The sequence below is a fragment of the Hyperolius riggenbachi genome, chromosome 3 (genome assembly GCF_040937935.1).
Source record: "Hyperolius riggenbachi isolate aHypRig1 chromosome 3, aHypRig1.pri, whole genome shotgun sequence".
Taxonomy (NCBI): Eukaryota; Metazoa; Chordata; class Amphibia; order Anura; family Hyperoliidae; genus Hyperolius; species Hyperolius riggenbachi.
Genome location: NC_090648.1, coordinates 209,339,023 through 209,361,148, shown reverse-complemented (window position 1 = coordinate 209,361,148; position 22,126 = coordinate 209,339,023). Strand labels below are relative to the sequence as shown.

Below are 22,126 nucleotides of genomic sequence, written 5' to 3'. Positions count from 1 at the left end.
TTGAAGTCATTATTTTTTATGTCAGTCCCATGGTAAAACACTTGATTTGCTGAAGGAAGCCAGAGAAATATGTGCATTAACTTTTGTAGTAATTTCCACACCTTTGACTTGTGAATTAAGCAGTAAGGTGTGGTATACTAGATGTTTTGTAAATATCTTCTTTACCTTTGTAAATGTATATTTGTTATATGATCTATTAATAAAGTAATAGTTTGTAGTTTTTATAAACTCAGCTTGACAAAACCCCATTATTTCTTGTTGTTTTTTTTGCTTCCGAATATGTGGGGTGCTCAAGGCGAGTTCTTTATTTTGCTGTTTTTACATCTACTAGTTGACCTAAGCCTGTTTAAAAACGGTTTCTAGGTCTCGGTCCTGCCGCCGCCGCCGCCAGTCAGTGCGCATGCGTCCCGTCCCAATGGCTGTGTCAGTGCAGGACATGCGCCGTAGCACAAAAGCACTGACACGCGCACAGGGCGTAGGGACACTTGCTAATTATTAGGTAATTAATTTTTCAATTTGTTTAAATGCACCCCGTATTTTTTTGTTGAAGTCTACATTATGTGAATGCTCTCCTAATTTTCAAATATTTGAAGCGTTAAAAAAAGGTACATTTCCACCTCTTCAAAATAGACCTTAACCCGCCATTCACCCATGTAAGTTAGGTGGCCAAAAGGGAGAAGCCGCCAAGCATTTAGCCCCTCCTCCCTCCTCCCCTCCCCCCCCCCCCCCGCTAATACCAGCCTACATGAGAAGTACATTTCAACGGAGGTGAGGGTCAGTAATTTCAACACCCGTCCAAGTGCGCTTGTTCCAAGGCTGAGGGACAAGCTCTGCTCCATGTCCATGACAAAGGATGTGGGCTGATTAAACAGGGATTGGCTTATAGTGTTATCTGGTCCTGACACCAAGGTCATTTTTTAACCATTTACTTGTTTACACAATGCACAGGTTGAAAAAATCTACGAATCTACGTCCAGCAGGTGGTGCTGTGGCCCTGACTGGATGTAGATTCTATGTCGCATTGACCGCGCACCCCCGCCGTTACTACCAGTCTCGCCGCTCTGTTCCCACCACAATTCGCTCGCCCTGCTGTCTCTTTGACGGCAGAGCTCTGTGAGCAGGTCAGGAGACAATTTCATTGGCTCCTGGCCCTGTCATCACTGTAAGCCAATTCCATTGGCTTACATTGATTGACAGTGTCAGGAGCCAATGAAAGCGGCTCCTGACCGGTGCACAGTGCTCTGCCGTCATAGAGACGGCAGAGAGAAGAGCCTGCGGCAGGGACAGAACGGCGTGACCGGCAAATTTTTGTGCCGATTTGTTGGGAAACAGCGGTTTACTGTATTAGCAGCCTCTGGTCCTTAATGGGGCAGAGGCTGCTGGTACCGAAGTGGTTTAAAAAAAATACGTAAAATCTTTTTTTTTTTCACCTGTGCATTCCTGCTTACAATGTTTATTTTATTTTGTTGCTATGGATAATCATTTAGCTGGACCAATGGAATGCCTCAGCACATCTCATACTTGAGATCACATATAATCACATCCTGCCTAAATATATTTTTTTTACATCCTCTGTGTGATCGGTTTTATTACTACCATACCATTATCTTACTTTTCTGTGGCGTATGCCAGTATCCCGACCTGGTGTCAGGGTAACCCGCCGCGGAGGATTTCTCAGGCCCTGGTGGGCCGATTTACATAGTTTTTGTTTTGTTGCACGCAGCTAGCACTTTGCTAGCTGCGTGTACATGCTGCTTGCCACCGATTCGCCGCTACCTGCCGCGTTAGAGGGACACCCCCCGAGACCCCGTGCGCAGCCTGGCCAATCAGTGCCAGGCAGCACTGAGGGGTGGATCGGGACTCCGTCTGACGTCACGACGTCGGTGACGGGGGAAGCCCTAAAGGAAATCCCGTTCAGAACGAGATTGCCTTATGGGCAAGTGCGCCGGCTGGGATCGGAGGGGTGGGAGGGACGCCGCAGGGAGGGAGGCATCATGTAGCTAGCACTAGGCTAGCTACATGAAAGAAAAAAAAATGATCCAAAAAAAACCTCCGCGGGAATCAGAACAGCAGGGAGGTTAATGTAACCAAGGCAGTTTCAAAGTGCAAATGTTATTGAACTGTTTTGAGTTCATAGTGCAGCTGCGGGATAGTTTAAATCACTTCAGTCGTGACTCATGACAACTAGATAAAGGAAGAGCTCATTTACCTCAATGCTTGCAGGTTGATATATCAAGGTAAGCTAGCTCTGTTGATCTTGAGTAATGCAGCAGGGTGACTTATTCTGGTTTATTTGGTTAAAAAAAACACGTGCAATAGTTTATAAGGCTATGGATATGGGATGTTGCAATGCTTTAATCTGGTAGCAAAAAGCAAATGCAATTTGCTGGCTGATGTATTAAATTCAAATACAGATTCCTACAGTTGTAACATTCTGATTTTAACTATACTTAACATCACCTCATCAAAGCATGTCAGCAGGGGGTTTGTAGAATCAAATACAAACTTTACAGTGTTTTTAGGCAATGTATTTTTTTTACAATTCTAAGTAATTTAATGTTAGAAAGGCCATTACAGTTAGTTAGATAATAAATATTGTCATTATCATCTTTTTTTATTTCATATGTTTGTCACACTACCATTCCTTGTATTTCATGTGGTGGTAAGATGGGTTTTAAATACCCAAATTCTATTTAGCTTATAACAAATGGTGTATGCATAGCTCCCAACTGTCCCTCTTTTGGAGGGACAGTGCCTCTTTGGGAGCACTGTCCCACTATCCCTCTTTCCTCCTCATTTGTCCCTCTTTCAAGACTTTGTCCCTCTTTCTTTGTAAATATATATATTTATCTACTAAAAATGTGTTTGATTGACTCTAAACTTTATTCACATCCTTTAAATTGATATATTACTAATTTTAAAATGTTAATATGAAGGAAAATGAACCAAGATAGAAAGGAACCGTGTGGTTTGAATGATAAAAAAAAAAACATATTTTCTCATGAAATGTTTATGGTATGCGTGACTAGGGATGTGACAGGGGCGTAATCAGGGGTGTGGCAGGGGTGTGGCTTAAGTGTCCCTCTTTCTCATCTCAAAAAGTTGGGAGGTATGTGTATGTACTCTGCCTAGTCACTAGTGTTGAAGGAACACCCAGTTATTCAAGCTCGGGTCGGCTCGGCCGAACATGGTCCAGATGTTCGGGATATTCAGGCCTGAAAAAACTTGCAAAATGAGGGAAACTTCTGCAAAATGGGTTGGAAATAGTGTGTGGGGGGGGGGGGGGGGGGGCATTTACACATAGATCTTAGGCTCAAAATAAAAGCAGGGGCTCATGTTTGCCGAGCAGTGTGCCAATTATACTTGACTGCCAATAAAACAAATAAAACTCCCAAAAAAAGGCATACGTGTATTGGGAAAAACTGCATGCTTAACTGTTCCCAGCTGGCACTGAAAATACTGCTTTTTTATACACACTAAGGCCCATGCGCAATTCATTTTTTCACCTGAGTTATCTCCTAAGAGATCATTTTCACCTTCGCTTTAAACTTAATTTTCACAATGTTACAATCGAAAAAGTACCCAAAATTTGGTGAAAAAGTACTATCAAATTTACTTTAAGTATTTTCTTGCTTGCTGGTGGCTTAAAAGGCATATTTTGACAAGTTGTGAAAATATCACCTAGGAGAAAACTCAGGAGAAAAAGTGAATTGCATATGAGCCTAATGCTGGGGATACACGGTACATTTCTGTACCGTGTATTGACCAGCTGATCCGGCCAGCTGATAATATTCAAATGCCGCTTGACCCGCGCCCGCTCGATTCCCGCCGGCGGACAATGGCAGGGAATCGAGCGGTGATAAGGAAGCGCCGGCGTGGACGAGCGGCAATCGATCCGCGCGCACGTGCGGACGAGCGGGGATGCGCCGGCATCCAGCCGCTGGCTCCATCCGGCGCATAAAAACGAGCCGTGTATGCACGGCATAAGGGCTTGATTCACAGAAGCGTGCTAACAGTTAGCATGCTGGTGAAAAGCCCCTTATCACACCTAAACTCAGTTTAGGCGTGATCAGTTTAGGCGTGATAACTCTAGCACCAACTGGGTTAGCACCGCAGTGCACAGCTGATCAAAACTTTTGCACTAGCAAAGTCTGGTGCGCGCAAAACGTTGCATAGAGTTTAATGGCGCTGCTTTGCGCACAGGACTTTGCGCGCGATCTAAACTTATCTAAACTTATCACGCCTAAACTTATCACGCCTAAACTGAGTTTAGGCGTGATAAGGGGCTTTTCACCAGCGTGGTGCAATGGTTATCACGCCTAAAGTCTTTTTAGGCGTGATAACTGGGTTATCACCGCTTTGTGAATCGAGCCCTAAGCAAGAGTAAAATGCAATAAAGTGTGTTTTTTTTATGGGCACAACTGTTCTCAGCTGGCACTGAAAGTACTGCTTTTTTTCTCAACAATAACCAACCGTAAAATGCAATAAACTGTGCTTTTTATGATGGGCACAAGTTTTCGCAGCTGGCAGCAGGAAAAAGGATGCCCTCAGTGTCCTGGCACAAACACACTGACAGTAGTTGGCCTGGGACCAAATATGGTGGGCACAGTGGCTGCTGGAAATGCCTGCTGGCAGTGGAGAGGCAGGTGCACTGTGGCTGGCAACAAAACAAGATGGGCACAGTGGCTGCTGGCAGTGCCTGCTGGCAGTGGTGGTGAGGCAGGTACACTGTGGCTGCCAACAAAACAAGATGGGCACAGTGGCTGCTGGCAGTGCCTGCTAACAGTAGTGGTGAGGCAGGTACACTGTGGCTGCCAACAAAAAAAGATGGGCACTGTGGCTGCTGGCAGTGCCTGCTGGCAGTGGTGAGGCAGGTGCACTGTGGCTGGCAACAAAAAACATGGGCACTGTGGCTGCTGGAAGTGCCTGCTGGCAGTGGTGAGGCAGGTGCACTGTAGCTGGCAACAATAAAGATGGGCACTGTGGCTGCTGGCAGTGCCTGCTGGCAGTGGTGAGGCAGGTGCACTGTGGCTGGCAACAAAAAACATGGGCACTGTGGCTGCTGGAAGTGCCTGCTGGCAGTGGGCTCGCAGTGCCTGCTGGCAGTGGTGAGGCAGGGGCTCTGTGACTGCTGCTGGCAGTGGTGAGGCAGGGGCTCTGTGGCTGCTGCTGGCAGTGGTGAGGCTGGGGCACTGTGGCTGCTGCTGGCAGTGGTTGTGAGTCTGTGACACTGTGGGTGGCCTGCCTGGCAGTGCTGTCACCTAACCGCTTGTTCTGTCTCCTGCCTACCCCAAGCTAAACCCCAATGCGAATGGTGGAGCCTGCCGCGCGTTCTGGTATTTATATACCAGAACACGTGACCCGCTCGGCCAATCAAAGCTATGGTCACAGCCAGCTAGGCTGTGTGACCATAGCTGTGGAAAAAGCATCGTCGCCGCTTATTGGCTGCCTGCAAAGGCGGCAATAAGCGAGGGGAGGAAACCGAACAGCACGGCAGAGCACCATGCGGTGTTCGGCTGTGCTCGACCCGAACCTGAACAGGCGAATGTTCGGGGAATAACAAACAGTGCCGAGCACTGTTCGATCAACACTACTAGTCACATTTGAACTCAATTTGCAATGTCTCTGCATCATTTAAGGTGGGTACGCACATCAAATAAATGTCTTTGGAAAATGAAAGATCACAGACCAATTTTATCCCCTTTCATGTAGTATGAGAGCCATATCTACACAGTCTATTCTATTGATCTGAACTCCTCATCAGATAAAAATCTTTGCAAGATGCTGCACACAAAGATGCTGTACACATTCAAAAGATCAGTATCTGCAAAAGATCTGTTCCTGCAAATGCTCCATTCCTGCAAAATGCATTCATAGTCTATGATATCTGCAAATCCTCATACACACCTTGTTTGACAGACCTATCACACCACATAATCTAGGCGGCCACAACTTGAAGTATAACACTACTCAATTGAGGAGACTCCAGGGTACCCTAACTGAATATTGCATCTTTTATCAAACCCAGGAATCATCGCGTGCTTAAATGTACTTTTATTTAGTTACCTGCAAAATCATTACAACAACAGTGGCTCACAAACATTAAAACATCCTAAAACCAATAACTGGCACTAGTGCTGCTTCTTACTTAATTCCCACTGTCACTGTGATATTGTCTGCCACATCGATCACCCAGCCGCAGCCTATGCAAATCGATGGGTTACACAATCACGTCGGACAATTGTGGGCCCTCCACCCGGCGCACACCATGAGGCCTCCACATGCAAATTATATAGTGCACTTTTTCCTGGGGACAGCTAGCTGAACAATTCAGTCTTCTTTCACCATACTTTAGCTTTCAAAGTCCTTAAAGCAATAGATGTAACATCAATGCACTTTAGATGGCCTCTTCTGGGGGGACAGATGCAATACAGTCCAATGTACTCCTACACATGTCATCTAAGGCAGTTCATTCAATCTATTTCGCTTGCCCGGACTCTGGCATTACTCATGGTGCCTCTTAATCACTACAGCAGCTCATCTCCCGCTCTTCCGCCCGTTAGGGCTGCACTATTAAACTTGCATTCAAAATGTGTTTTACTCACAACCTTCACGCAGTACTGCGCTTTTCCGAGGGAGCTCAGCTCAGGGCTCCTGTGGTTCTGGATGCCCGATGCCACCTCCGCATCACCTCACCGCGTCTCCTGCACTGGCTGCTTGTAAATTTCCTGTAGAGGTTCCTGGCGTGGCCCGGCGTCCCGGGATCTCGTGAGCACTCACATGTGCCAGTCAGGCCCCGCCCGCTGACGCGTTTCGCCCCGCCCACGGGGCTTTCTCAAAGCGAAATGGGGATGGAGTTCCCTTCAGCAGTGCGGCCTTAAAACCTCCTCCCCTTCAGGTTGAAAGGTCATCCTGTACTCTGGCAGCCATCTTATATGTGGTAAAAGGGGGCAAACAGCGGAACACTCTAACTTTTCTCCAAGTGATTTCAAACCACTCAAGACTGGTTGTTGTCTTTTTAGCCATGTATAATCTGCCCCCCCTGTATATATATATACTTAATTCAGGAAGTACACCATGTTGAGGTCAGAATTTAAGCCTTCCGGGATTCTAGTTCCCAACCGATAAATCCATGTTGCCTCAATTTTATATAGCTCATTCTCTATGTCCCCTCCTCTGTGTGACAGCTTTTGTTTCACAATTCCCTTAAAGCGCAGTCCAGAGGGATCTTTATTGTGATAGCGGGCAAAATGGGTCCCCAGAGGGCTATCCTTCTCTGCCTTTTCAATATTTTTAACATGTTCCCCTATTCGGGTGCCCAAGCGACGTTTCGTTTTTCACACATATAATAGATTGCAGGGGCATTTTATACAATAGACAACTCTTTCAGAGTTGCAATTGATGTTATCTCTAATATTAAATTCTCTTGTACCCATCGCATTTGTAAATGTTTTTGTTCTTTCCACCAGGCCACAAACATTGCAATCACCACAGCTGAACATTCCAAATTTCTGAGGAAATTTATTTAGCCAGGTCCCCTTTTCCTTACTTATGAATTCTGATCTCACCAACTCATTTTTTAAATTTTTCGCCTTTCTGGCAGTCATATATGGTCTTTCACCGACTAAATTTTTAATACGTTTATCTATCAACAGGATGCCCCAATGTTTTTGCAACACTTTCTGTAATGCATACCAATGGCCTCCATATGTTGTTACAAACCTAATAGGGTCACTTTTTTCAACTACACCATCTGTTTTTTTACGTGGAGCTCGCCCCATCTGTAATTCCTTCCTGTCTTTCTCTAACATTCTCTCAAATTCTGACTCAACCAACTGCTCTGGATATCCTCTTTCCACCAACCTTTGGCTTAATTGTCGACCTTCCCTCACAAAATCCTCATCTAAGGTACAGTTCCTCCGGTGTCTATGGAACTGCCCTCTCGGTACTGCTCTCTTTTGTGACACTAAATGGTGACTCGAATAGTGCAACAAAGTGTTGCCAGCTGTAGGTTTCCTGAAGGTAGTGGTTAACAACCTTCCACTATTTTTACGAATTTTTAAGTCTAGGAACGATAATTTCTTTTCACTCCATTCATAAGTGAATTTGAGGTTTCTTTCATTGTTTCCCAACATCTCCATAAAACTACTTAGTTGCTCACTGGTGCCCTGCCAGACCAGGAGCACGTCATCTATGAATCTCAGCCACAGGCGGACATGCCTACGGAAGAGATCCATAGGGTACACATCCTGCCGCTCCCACAGCCCGAGGTGGAGACATGCGTAGGCCGGAGCGCAGGATGCCCCCATCGACGTGCCCCTGGTCTGACGATAGAAGCGCCCATCGAAACAGAAACAATTGTATTCCAAGACCAATTGTAAAGCCTCAACCACAAACTCATTGTGGAGTGAGGAATCAGGGTAGTGCTCACCCAGAAAGAAGGCCACAGCAGCCATTCCCACCTCGTGGGGTATTGAAGTGTACAGGCCTTCGACATCCACACTAACTATTAATTCCTCCCCATCGACTGGGAGACCTTCCAGGATGGCCAATACGTCTCCAGTATCCCTAACAAATGAGGGTAAGCTTTCAACAAGCGGCTTCAATTTTCCATCCAGAAACTTGCCAAGTCTCTCCAATGGTCCATCAATCCCCGACACTATTGGCCGCCCTGGTGGTTTCTCCCTATCTTTGTGGATCTTTGGAATTGTGTAGAATATCGGGGCCTTAAATGTGGTTACACTGCAAAATTCAGCCTCCCTCTTTGTGAGCACCCCCATCTCCTTCCCCAGATCCACCACTGTGTTGACCTTGGTCTTGATCGCCAAGAACGGGTTTTCTCTTAATCTCGAGTATGTATTCTCATCACTGAGCAATCTGAGGCATTCATTCTTATAATAATCCGTGGCGAGGATGACTACATTACCTCCCTTGTCACTAGCACAAATAATAATGTCATCTCTTCCCTTTAAAAATTCCAGGGCTTCTCTTTCCCCTGGAGATAGATTGTCATTTTTCGGGGTTCTTTTGGGGGACCAGTTCAGTTTACCTAGCTCTCTCTGCACAAGGTCTCTAAAAGTTTTCAATTTATAATTCAATTGGGGCATGAAACGTGATTTCTTTCTTACATTTAAGGGGCAGGGATTTAGAAGCTCAAAATCTACTGTGGGAGAGTTCTCCGGTCTTCCCTCATCCCAAAGGGATTCCAGAACTCTGAGTGTCTCCCGGTCCTGTACCGACATCTGTCCCGTACAGGTACTTATCTCCTGTGATGCTCCCCCACTACTGGCACCCTCATCCCGCTCCTCAAACATCAACTTTAGGGCAACTCGTCTAAGGAAAAACGTTAAATCCTTGTAGACATCAAATTCATCACCCCCAGCAAATGGGGCAAATGATAGACCTCTTTTCAATAATTTCTCACAGTCTTCAGTAAGGACAATATCTGTCAAATTAATGACATTATTATTCAATCCTTGATCCTCCATTATTTCTGTCCCCTTACTGGTTGTACTCTCTTTTTCACTTCCTTCTGACTGTCCTTCTGTGTTTTCAATATACTTTTTACCCCTAGATCTTCCTCCACATCTTCTTCTTCCCCTTCCCCTTCTTCCTCCTCCTCTCTGTCTAAAAAAACAACTACACCTTTTCCTGAACCTGCCTCCCCCTTATCCTCCCCTTCTTTCTTTTGTCTCCACTGTCTATTTCTAGATCTACTCCTTGGTCTTCCTCTCTGACATTCAAAAAATTCCCCTTTATTCCAAGATTTTACATCCTCATTAAATTTCTGCAATTTTTCTTTCTTTATTTTTTCCTGATTCTTTTCTACATCAAATTTCAATTGCTTATTCAATTTGTCAAACTTCGGATGTTTCTGAAATAAATCCAATTTCCCTTTACTCGTTTCTATTTCTCCATTTATTTCACCCAATTGTAACTCCTCCTCCTCCACTATCATCTTCATAATTGTTAAGCCTCTCTCGATACAATCCTCCTTCCACTTACCCATAAACCGTTCTGTCTGCAGATGTTCTGCTGGTATTATCCGCTCCCTAAGGCCCCAGGGCACCACCCTTTCTCTAATATAAAATTTCAAAGTTGAAATGTCCCACTTCCTCCTCAAGGACTTAATGAGCAGTTTTTTATGTTCCCTGAAAAGGGGTTCCACATCTTCCTCCTCTCTACCGGCCCTATCAACATTGCCCTTTTTTCCATCAAAAGCTCCACTGATGTCCTCCTCAGTACAGGATGACCTTTCAACCTGAAGGGGAGGAGGTTTTAAGGCCGCACTGCTGAAGGGAACTCCATCCCCATTTCACTTTAAGAAAGCCCCGTGGGCGGGGCGAAACGCGTCAGCGGGCGGGGCCTGACTGGCACATGTGAGCGCTCACGAGATCCCGGGATGCCGGGCCACGCCAGGAACCTCTACAGGAAATTTACAAGCAGCCAGTGCAGGAGACGCGGTGAGGTGATGCGGAGGTGGCATCGGGCATCCAGAACCACAGGAGCCCTGAGCTGAGCTCCCTCGGAAAAGCGCAGTACTGCGTGAAGGTTGTGAGTAAAACACATTTTGAATGCAAGTTTAATAGTGCAGCCCTAACGGGCGGAAGAGCGGGAGATGAGCTGCTGTAGTGATTAAGAGGCACCATGAGTAATGCCAGAGTCCGGGCAAGCGAAATAGATTGAATGAACTGCCTTAGATGACATGTGTAGGAGTACATTGGACTGTATTGCATCTGTCCCCCCAGAAGAGGCCATCTAAAGTGCATTGATGTTACATCTATTGCTTTAAGGACTTTGAAAGCTAAAGTATGGTGAAAGAAGACTGAATTGTTCAGCTAGCTGTCCCCAGGAAAAAGTGCACTATATAATTTGCATGTGGAGGCCTCATGGTGTGCGCCGGGTGGAGGGCCCACAATTGTCCGACGTGATTGTGTAACCCATCGATTTGCATAGGCTGCGGCTGGGTGACCGATGTGGCAGACAATATCACAGTGACAGTGGGAATTAAGTAAGAAGCAGCACTAGTGCCAGTTATTGTTTGACAGACATTCATCTGCAGATCTGAAGATCCATCCTGGTGGATCTGATCTGCAGATGAATGTCCGTTAAACAAGGTGTGTATGAGATCTGCAGATATCATAGACTATGAATGCAGTTTTACTAAGTAGGGGTACCAGCAGGGGCGTTGCTAGCCCCAAAGATCAGTGGCATGTGCCCCATCTCTTCTGGGGTGCCCCGGATGTCCCCCAGGCAGAGTCAGCTGTGGTGCTTCAATGGTGGGCATGCTGGGAGCTGTGGTGCATCAATTGGGGTTATCCTGTGTGCTGTGGTGCCTCTATGTAAGCATACTGGGTGCAGAGTTGCCAAACCAATTTCCTTTTTTTCCTGGACAAAATGGTCAAAAAATGTGGACACCCCAAGGTTTGGATGGACAGGGGGCGGAGTCAAAGGCAGAGTCAGTAGCGGGCTTTTTAGGAAACTTCTTGTGAATTTTGGAGGAGTGAAACATAGCTGAAGCCATGTGGACACATTTCACCAGTAAATACACTATGTGGGCATCACATTTCACCAGTAAATAATATGGGCAGCACATTTCACCAGTACATGCAAGTGGGCATGGGATGCACATTTCTCCAGTAAATGCATGTGGGCATGGGCAGTACATTTCACCAGTAAATGCATGTGGGTATGGGATGCACATTTCACCAGTAAATGCATGTGGGCATGGGCAGTACATTTCACCAGTAAATGCATGTGGGCATGGGCAGCACATTTCACCTGTAAATGCATGTGGGCGTGGGCAGCGCATTTCACCATAAATGCATGTGGGCAGGGCAGTACATTTCACCAGTAAAAGCATGTAGGCATGGGATGCACATTTCACCTGTAAATGCATGTGGGCGTGGGCAGCGCATTTCACCAGTAAATGCATGTGGGCAGGGCAGTACATTTCACCAGTAAAAGCATGTAGGCATGGGATGCATATTTCACCAGTAAATGCATGTGGGCATGGGATGCACATTTCACCAGTAAATACATGTGGGCATGGGATGCACATTTCACCAGTAAATGCATGTGGGCATGGGATGCACATTTCACCAGTAAATGCATGTGGGCGTAGGATGCACATTTCACCAGTAAATGCATGTGGGCATGGGCAGCACATTTCACCAGTAAATGCATGTGGGCATGGGCAGCACATTTCAACAGTAAATCCATGTGGGCATGGGCAGCACATTTCACCAGTAAATGCATGTCGGCATGGGATGCACATTTCACCAGTAAATGCATGTGGGCATGGGCAGCACATTTCACCAGTAAATGCATGTGGGCATGGGCAGCACATTTCACCAGTAAATGCATGTGGGCATGGGCAGCACATTTCACCAGTAAATGCATGTGGGCGTAGGATGCACATTTCACCAGTAAATGCATGTGGACATGGGATGCACATTTCTCCAATAAATGCATATGGGTATGGGATGCACATTTCTCCAATAAATGCATATGGGTATGGGATGCACATTTCACCAGTGAATGCATGTAGGCATGGGATGCACATTTCACCAGTAAATGCATGTGGGCATGGGATGCACATTTCACCAGTAAATGCATGTGGGCATGGGATGCACATTTCACCAGTAAATGCATGTAGGCATGGGATGCACATTTCACCAGTAAATAATTAGGGGGGGAGGGAGAGGCGCCCTGGTGTGTATAAAGCTTCTAAAAACAGTTTAAAAACGAAAAGGGAAACAAGGTGTCTTACCTCAATGACGAAATCTTTGAATCATACAAAAGATTTTTATTTAGCACAGGCTGTCTCCTGTGCCTTTTTCTACAGGGTGCCCTGATAACCCCACCATAATTCTCACCAGTAAATACACTATGTGGGCATGGGATGCACATTTCACCAGTAAATACACTATGTGGGCAGCACATTTCACCAGTAAATACACTATGTGGGCATGGGATGCACATTTCACCAGTAAATACTGTGTACACTATGTCGGCAGCATATTTCACCAGTAAATACATTTGGGCAGCACATTTCACCAGTAAATACACTATATGGGCAGCACATTTCACCAGTAAATACATGTGGGCAGCACATTTCACCAGTAAATTCACTATACGGGCAGCACATTTCACCAGTAAATACATGTGGGCATGAGCAGCACGTTTCTCCAGTAAATACATGTGTGGGCACTGCAGCACATTTCACCAGTAAATACATATGCGGGTACTGCAGCACATTTCCCCAGTAATACATGTGGGCATGGGCAGCACATTTCCCCAGTAATACATGTGGACACTGCAGCACGTTTCCCCAGTAATACATGTGGGCACTGCAGCACATTTCCCCAGTAATACATGTGGGCACTGCAGCACATTTCCCCAGTAATAAATGTGGGCACTGCAGCATATTTCCCCAGTAATACATGTGGGCACTGCAGCACATTTCCCCAGTAATACATGTGGACACTGGGCAGCACATTTCCCCAGTAATACATATGCGGGCACTGCAGCACATTTCCCCAGTAATACATGTGGGCACTGCAGCACATTTCCCCAGTAATACATGTGGACACTGGGCAGCACATTTCCCCAGTAATACATGTGGACACTGGGCAGCACATTTACCCAGTAATACATGTGGGCACTGCAGCAGATTTACCCAGTAATACATGTGGGCACTGCAGCACATTTCCCCAGTAATACATGTGGGCACTGCAGCACTTTTACCAGGGGTCTAGTCCTGGAATAAGAAATGAGTGGACTCACTTTAAAAACCTCTGCGCCGCGCGCAGTGCGGCGCACCAGAAAATGGGCGCGGTTAAGCATAGCATGTGCGTGGTCATGGGTGGGGCCAAACATACATGGCCTTAGCAGTGGTATAAAAGGACTGCCAGGGGACGTTTGAGCTCTGTCGTAGTGTATCCCCAAAAAGTAGATGTAATCTCACAGCATTTCACCAAAAATACACATAATCTGGCAGAGGTTCCCCCAAAATACAGATAATATGGCAGTGGTTCCCCCAAAATAGACAATCTGGCAGCAGCAGTTCCCCCAACATACACATAATCTGGAAGCAGTTCCCCAAAATATGCGAACCCTGGCAGTGGATCACCCAAAATACACGTAACACCCAAAATATTATATATATTCCCAGAATAGGTGGCCAAGTGTATAGATGTCCCCAGAATAGGTAGCAAGGCCTATAGGTGTCCCCAGTATAGCCAGGTGTCCCCAGTATATGTAACCAGGTGTTCAGGTGTCCCCAGTATAGCCAGGTGTATATGTGCCCAGTATATGTAGCCAGGTATATATGTGCCTAGTATATGTAGTCAGGTGTATAGGTGTCCCCAGTATAGCCAGGTGTGTATGTGCCCAGTATATGTAGCCAGGTATATTTGTGCCTAGTATATGTAGTCAGGTGTATAGGTGTCCCCAGTATATGTAGCCAGGTGTATAGGTGTCCCCAGTATATGTAGCCAGGTGTATATGTGACCAGAATATGTAGCCAGGTGTATAGGTGTCCCCAGTATATGTAGCCAGGTGTATAGGTGTCCCCAGTATAGCCAGGTGTATATGTGCCCAGTATATGTAGGCAGGGGTATATGTGCCCAGTATATCTAGCCAGGGGTATATGTGCCAGTATATGTAGCCAGGGGTATATGTGCCCAGTATATCTAGCCAGGGGTATATGTGCCCAGTATATGTAGTCAGGGGTATATGTGCCCAGTATATGTAGCCAGGGGTATATATGCCCAGTATATGTAGCCAGGGGTATATGTGCCCAGTATATGTAGCCAGGGGTATATGTGCCCAGTATATGTAGCCAGGTGTATAGGTGTCCCCATTATATGTAGCCAGGTGTATATGTGCCCAGTATATGTAGCCAGGGGTATATGTGCCAGTATATGTAGCCAGGGGTATATGTGCCCAGTATATGTAGCCAGGGGTATATGTGCCCAGTATATGTAGCCAGGGGTATATGTGCCCAGTATATGTAGCCAGGGGTATATGTGCCCAGTATATGTAGCCAGGGGTATATGTGCCCAGTACATGTAGCCAGGGGTATATGTGCCCAGTATATGTAGCCAGGGGTATATGTGCCAGTATATGTAGCCAGGGGTATATGTGCCCAGTATATGTAGCCAGGGGTTTATGTGCCCAGTATATGTAGCCAGGGGTATATGTGCCCAGTATATGTAGCCAGGGGTATATGTGCCCAGTATATGTAGCCAGGGGTATATGTGCCCAGTATATGTAGCCAGGGGTATATGTGCCCAGTATATGTAGCTAGGTGTATAGGTGTCCCCATTATATGTAGCCAGGTGTATATGTATTATTTGTAGGCATGGGCACTGGGCAGCACATTTCACTAGTAGTGTGGGCAGCACCTGACCTGTAAAAGAAAAAAAAAACAAAAAACATTTACTCACCTAGCCCATAGGAGCATGGGAGGGGGCCCACTAGAATGTCAGGGAATGCTACGGGGGGACTTCCAGACAACCTGGCAGCAGGTCAGCCCACCCAGCAGAAAGCCAGACCAGCCAGCACAGAAGCCAGGTAACCCTAGTTATGTTTAAGTGACACTGCCTGTTTTTGTAATATGCTGCCTTTTTTTATTATTATTAATGAAGAGGGGGCTTCATCCAACATTTTGCTGGGCAGGCCTACTTAGACTGCTGTTAAGTTCATGTAAATGTGGCTCCACCCATGACCACACCCCCATTCTGGTGCATGGCCACACCCATTTTCCAGCTGGAGTGCCCAAAAGTGCCCTGGATCTCTGAGGATCCTTGCCCCTGAGTACCAGTGTGAACTGATAAGGGCCCATTTCCACTTGTGCGGTGGGAATCGCCGCGGTAAAAATTTGCATGCGGATGCGAATTTCGTATGCAGTTGTATGCAAATTTTCATGAGAATTTGCATGTGAATTCGCATGAGTGACGATGTATGCGAATTTAACCATGGCAGTGCCTGTGTGCTTTTCCATTGATTCCATGCGAATTCGCATGAAAATTCGCATACCAAAACTGCATGCAAATTCCCTATTAAATACATTGTATGCAAATCGCATAGCGGTATGCGAATTCTGATGGCTCTGCCGTGCAGATTTTTTCTGCACAGAAAAACGCTCAGAAATCCTGACAAGTGGAAACAGTCCCATCCACTTGTATTGTCTATGCGAATCTGCAAGCAGGAAATGCATGCAGATTTGCTCTAGTGGAAACGGGCCCTAAGTGGATTAAGGTAGCCACTACGGTCCAATTTCCAGCGAAACATTGTTCGAGCGATTAGAAATTCTGATTGGATTGGTTGTAAATAATCTCTGTGGATGAGCACAATCGATTACGAACGATTATAAAAAAAATTTCGTCTAACCAAAATTTGGATTTTCTTGTTGGTTGTGATAGATAGGAAGCAAAGATTTGTTAGTTGATGGTGTAGAGAAGGAATGGAGCCGGCACCATCAGATGTATTTATGCTCTTTTAATGGATAAAAACATGCTATCAGCCAATGTGCGACGTTTCGAGGCACGTAGCCTCTTTCTCAAGCTAAGCTGTGCATGGCAAGATCAAACAATGAACAAACAGTCTTATATAGCAACAACATGTAAACATGGCAGCCAATCCGGTTTGCATAAACAAACAACAACCAATAGAAACAGGTCCTACCTAGTGGACCTGATAGAAAACTACGCTGCTGCCTACCTGATAGGATAGTTTGAAATGGAGTCCCACCTCTCTGTCTCACACACACTTGTCCCCGGATGTGGCAAACGGCTTCGCAATGCCGGGCTGCTGTGCGGAAGTACGTCCCCACAAGGTTACGCCTCCGGCGGACCAGAGGGGAAACCAACCGCACTACGTAAGGGAGAGGGCGGCTGTGCGCCGCCCACTCCCCTTCTGCCCAGCAACTAGTGACGTGAGCAGAAGGATTTCCGCTCATACATCACTGATGTAAATAGGAAGCCAGCGTGTCTGCCCCATGCGGGAAAGCGTGGATCTGTTGCCCAGCGACGGGCCGCTCATATGCTACGCAGTCAATCAGCGCAGCATAGATGTCAGTCTCCTATTTATATAAGATCCTCCTTCGGAGATGAATGGAAATGCAAAGTTAGATATATTTGTTGAACAAAAAAGTTCTCAATCATATCTCTGAAAAAACGGAGAAAGCTGCATTGGAGTAGAAGGCGAGGACAGAGGGAACAAAATATATATATAGTGTAAAAGGGGAGAGAAAGGGGGAGAGAGAGAGGAAGCACAAGTTGGGAGTCCATGGATCAAAAATACAAATATCAGTACAGCTTATGGTCAAATAAACAAATATAAATATATATATATCAACGTATATATTAGGCTGGGCAACATGGAACATGGGGATCCTCAAATAAAAGGTATGAGGTCCAGCTCTCTGTTAAGTCCCCTGGGTTCCATGGTGTCCAGCCTCTTGATCCACTGGGCCTCCCTCCATAATAACCTCCTCTCTCTGTCCCCACCCCTCCTTAGTGGTTGCACCTGTTCTATAATTTGGAATTTGAGTTGGCTAACATGATGATTAGCTGCCACAAAGTGATAGGGAACGGCTTGGTCCACTAATTTTTCTCTTATTGCATGCTTATGTGAGGACAATCTTTTCTTAAATTTCTGTGTGGTCTGTCCCACATATAGGAGCCCACAAGGGCATTTTAGGGCATAAATCACAAAGGCTGTGTCACAGGTAAAGTAACCATTCATCCTGAATTTCTTCCCAGTATGTGGGTGACTAATGTATTCTCCCCTTGTCACAGAGCTATAGTGTACATAGTTGAGGCACGGAAAAGTTCCTTTTCTTACTGTGTCTAGTCTACCCATGTCAGCATGACCCATGTCTGCATGTACCAACCGGTCTCTCAAATTAGGTGCTCTTTTGTACGACACCAATGGGGGATGCTGAAAATGGTATATTTCTGGGAAACTGTCAGCCAGGAGGTACCAGTGCCTCTTAATTATTTTAGCTATGTCCTCACTCTGTGTATTGTATAGTGACAAAGGGAATACGATCTGTTGTATGTTTATTCCGTCCACGACGTCCCTCCACTCCTCTAGATAGTCTGTCATGTGCTGTTTTCAAAATGTCGGTTGGATATCCTCTCTGTAGGAATTTATCTGTCATCTGTGTCATCCTCTGCTGTCTAATTGTCCCGTCATCAACTATAGTTTGTACCCGTCGCAACTGGCCCATAGGTATAGCTCTCCTAGTTGTGTCAGAGTGAAAACTCCCATAATGGAGTGAGTTGACATCAGTGGGTTTAGCATAGATGTCCGTCATCAGTCTGTCACCTTGTCTCTGCACTAATGTATCTAGGAAATTGATCTGCTGTTCAGACCAATGAATGGTCAGACGTATGTCGGTACATCTTGCCATCAACTCAGAAACAAAGGCTTCTAAGGTCGAATGCGGCCCCGCCCACACGCAAAAAACATCATCAATGTAACGACACCAAAGTTTGTCATGTGCCTTAAACAGATCATTAGTATATACATACATATCCTCATAGACTCCCATGAAGATGTTGGCGTAGGGCGGGGCCACATTCGACCCCATCGCTGTGCCTTTCCTCTGTAAGTAGAACCTGTTTTCAAAGCGAAAATAGTTAAAGGTTAGAACAGTTTCCAATAGTTTACAAACTAAATTAATTTGCTGCTGAGAAAAATCAGATGAAGTTTCCAACACATATCGGACGGCCTCTATACCCCCATCATGTGGGATGGAGGTATAGAGGCTCTCCACATCAAAAGTAACAAGCAGGCATGGGCCTTCCAAAGGAGGAATGTTGCGAAGAATGTTGAGGAACATCTGAGTGTCCCTCAGATAAGATTTAAGGGCCACTACAAAGGGAATATTTTTTCAAGATATTTTGCTATGGGTGCAAATACAGAGTCTATGCCCGCCACTATGGGTCTGCCAGGGGGATTGATTAGACTTTTGTGGATTTTGGGGCATATATAGAGGACAGGCGTGATCAGGAAATCCTGTATCAAGTATTTGGCAAGTTTATCATCTATGATGTCTGCTGATTTAGCTGTGGACACTATCAGTTCAATCTTAGTTTGGACTTCAGAGAGAGGATCCCTATCTAACAACTGATAGGTCGATGTATCGGAAATTTGTCTCAGTATTTCCTGGCGGTAGGTTGTCGTATCCATGATCACAATCGCCCCGCCTTTGTCGGCGGGCTTGATGGTTATTGCTGTGTTTTCCGCCAGTTGTCTAATGGCTAGTCTCTCTTGCGATGAAATATTGTTACGAAATTTCAGGCCCAACAAGTTCGATCTTCTTAATAAACAGTCTATTTCCCCTTGTACTTTTTTGGTGTATATATCTATAATCTGGCAAGACGTTGGTTGGAACCTGCTCTTTGGTCGTAGACCACTATCTTTTAGTCTCAATAGGTCCCCAGTGTCCTCATTGGCAGGTGTATCAAAAGGACGAGGCATCGCAAAAAAATATTTGAGTCTAATAGTTCTAAAGAACCTCTGTAAGTCCACATCTATTTCTAGTGGATCCGGTGTATGTGTTGAAGCAAAAGAGAGTCCTTGTTTGAGGACTGACAGTTGATGGCTGGACAACGTGACAGCGGATAGATTGACCACTATGTTCTCCTGTTCGTGTGGCGTGGTTAACGAGACCGTAGGCGTCCTCTTATGTTTCCTTCGCCTCTGTCCACCCCTCCGCTTCCGTCCTGGCTGGACATTTGATCCGAGATGCCCTCCTGAGATGATGTCAGGGGTAAATCCGAAGATTCTTGTGGGTTACCATATGGATGTGGTCTGGCTCTGCCTCGTCCTCCCTGTCTGGCTTTGCGAGGTGCCCGGGGTCTTTGTGTAGGTCTCTGCCACTGATATACATTAGTTGATGGTGTAGTGAATGAGTTCACTTCCGATCAGAATTTCTGATTTCTTGAATGATTTTTCACTAGAAATTGGATTCTTAGTGGCCACATTTAGGCCTCTTGCACACTGCATGCATTTCCGATTCCGATTCCGCTTTTTAATCAGTTTTTACATCCGATTCCAATTCCGATTTTTAATCTTTACTGCACACTGCATTTTTTTGATCCGTTTTTCTGTTGCATGTATACAGGGGAAAATCGGAATTGAAAATCTGAATCGGAATCAGAATCGGAAAACAAATTTGCAGTGTGCAGGGAGCCTTAGTCTCATCTTTGTAAAGAAAAGAAATTTCCTGCATGACACTTTTTACCGCTTGTTCTCATCAATGTTCCTGGTATTTGTTTCTCCCCAGAATGAATATAATACTGATGGTTCTGCTCTTGATCCTCCCCCTTTGGATAATAGTAAAGAGAACATTCCTCACAAATTTGTGGGAGGACTTCAAGTTCGCTATAAAATTTATCTATTTCCCATTGAAGATTGAAAAGTCGGTGCAGTTTCGCCGCAGTGCTGGTGTATTGGATTCATTTCTTCAGCATGTCTCCACAAGACCGGATCACAAATTTATTTTATACCAAGACCAATCCTACACCTATAAGGAGATAGACCTTAAAAGTAATCAGGCTGCATGGGCTTTGAAACAACATGCAAAGCTGAAACAAGGAGATTGTGTTGCTATTTTTTCATTTAATCAGCCTGCTTATGTCTGGATTTGGCTGGCACTGGCCAAATTAGGCTGCCCAATGTCATGCCTGAACTTTAATATTCGGGATAAAGCCCTCCTTCAATGCTTCCTGCCCTGTGAGGCCAAAGTGCTAATTGCAGCTGCAGGTGAGTGAACATCTTTGTAACTATGTGTATCTAAATATATTGTAAACAGTAGGGAAGGGCAATGGATGCAAACTTATTCAAAATAGTTTAGGAAAATGTTTGTAGCTTGAAGATGAATCAATCACATCCTTCCTCTACTTCATTCAACTGGTCCATTTTCAAGCTGTAAAGATTTTCCCAAAGAATTTGCATAGTTCTGTATAACAAATATTGATAATACAGTTTCTTGTTAAGGTGGCCACTAACGGTCCAATTTTAGCGAAAAATCATTAGAGCGATCAGAAATTTTGATCGGATTGGTTGAAAATAATCTTAGTTGATGGGCACAATTCATTATGAACGATTATAAAAAATAGTAGACTGACAAATGGAGTCAGGCAGGGCTGTCCTCTCTCCCCTAGCTTATTTAATTTGGTACTGGAAACATTTATCCAGACTATACAGAAGAAAGAAAAGACAAGACAAGACAAATAACATTTGTATTGCGCTTTTCTCCTGGCGGACTCAAAGCACCAGAGCTGCAGCCACTAGGGCGTGCTCTATAGGCAGTAGCAGTGTTAGGGAGACTTGCCAAAGGTCTCCTACTGAATAAGTGCTGGCTTACTGAACAGGCAGAGCCGAGATTCGAACCCTGGTCTCCTGTGTCAGAGGCAGAGCCCTTAACCATTACACCATCCAGCCAGAAAAGAATAAAGGTCTAAAAATGGGCAGGGAAGAACTTAAGATATGTGCATATGCAGACGATGGGATTCTGACCCTGACAAATCCAGGTATATCTATAGAAAAAACCCTTAAAATAGCAAAAACCTTTGGGGACCACTCGAACTATAAAATAAATATAGAGAAAACTGTGGCCCTTAATTTAGGCTGCAGCAGGGAGACTAAAAAGAAGGTGATGGAAAAACATAAAATACAATGACATAATAATTATATCAAGTATTTGGGGGTATACATATGTAGTGAAACGCAGTGTCTCTTCAACAGAAATTTGGGTAAAGAATTAGAATCCTGTGCTAACACCTTAAAACAGTGGGATGTACATTGCTTTAATACTTTAGGGAGAATAGATGTAATAAAAATGAATGTATTACATAGGATAACTGTAACGATTGTGGGATTCTCTCCGTGATCAGCGCACAAGACGCGCGCTGACACTGCGGAAATCCTCCACAAGCGTGTAATTTACGGGAACCCAGCAAAAGGTGCAATGCACCTGTAGAGAGAAATTCCTGTCGACAGGTGGAGCTGTGGAGTGCAGAGGAACAGCTCCTCTGCCCTACCACACACGCCAGACAGGAATTGTACAAAGGGAAAAAACGCAATCGCAAGAGAAGCGATTGAG

General features: G+C 45.2%; 1 protein-coding gene across 2 annotated transcripts in view; it reads left to right on the top strand.

Moving 5' to 3' along the window:
* LOC137563314 (long-chain fatty acid transport protein 2-like) overlaps positions 1-22,126 on the top strand; it is a 110,074-nt gene that overhangs the window by 435 nt on the left and 87,513 nt on the right. Inside the window, exons 1-2 of one of the 2 annotated variants that reach the window (XM_068275608.1) lie at positions 2,158-2,237; positions 20,306-20,784. In XM_068275608.1, coding sequence (XP_068131709.1) covers positions 20,307-20,784 — 478 coding nt within the window. In that variant the 5' untranslated portion in view covers positions 2,158-2,237; position 20,306. Of the gene's footprint in view, positions 1-2,157; positions 2,238-20,305; positions 20,785-22,126 lie in introns of those variants that run through there. The other variant, XM_068275609.1, reaches the window with a different exon arrangement.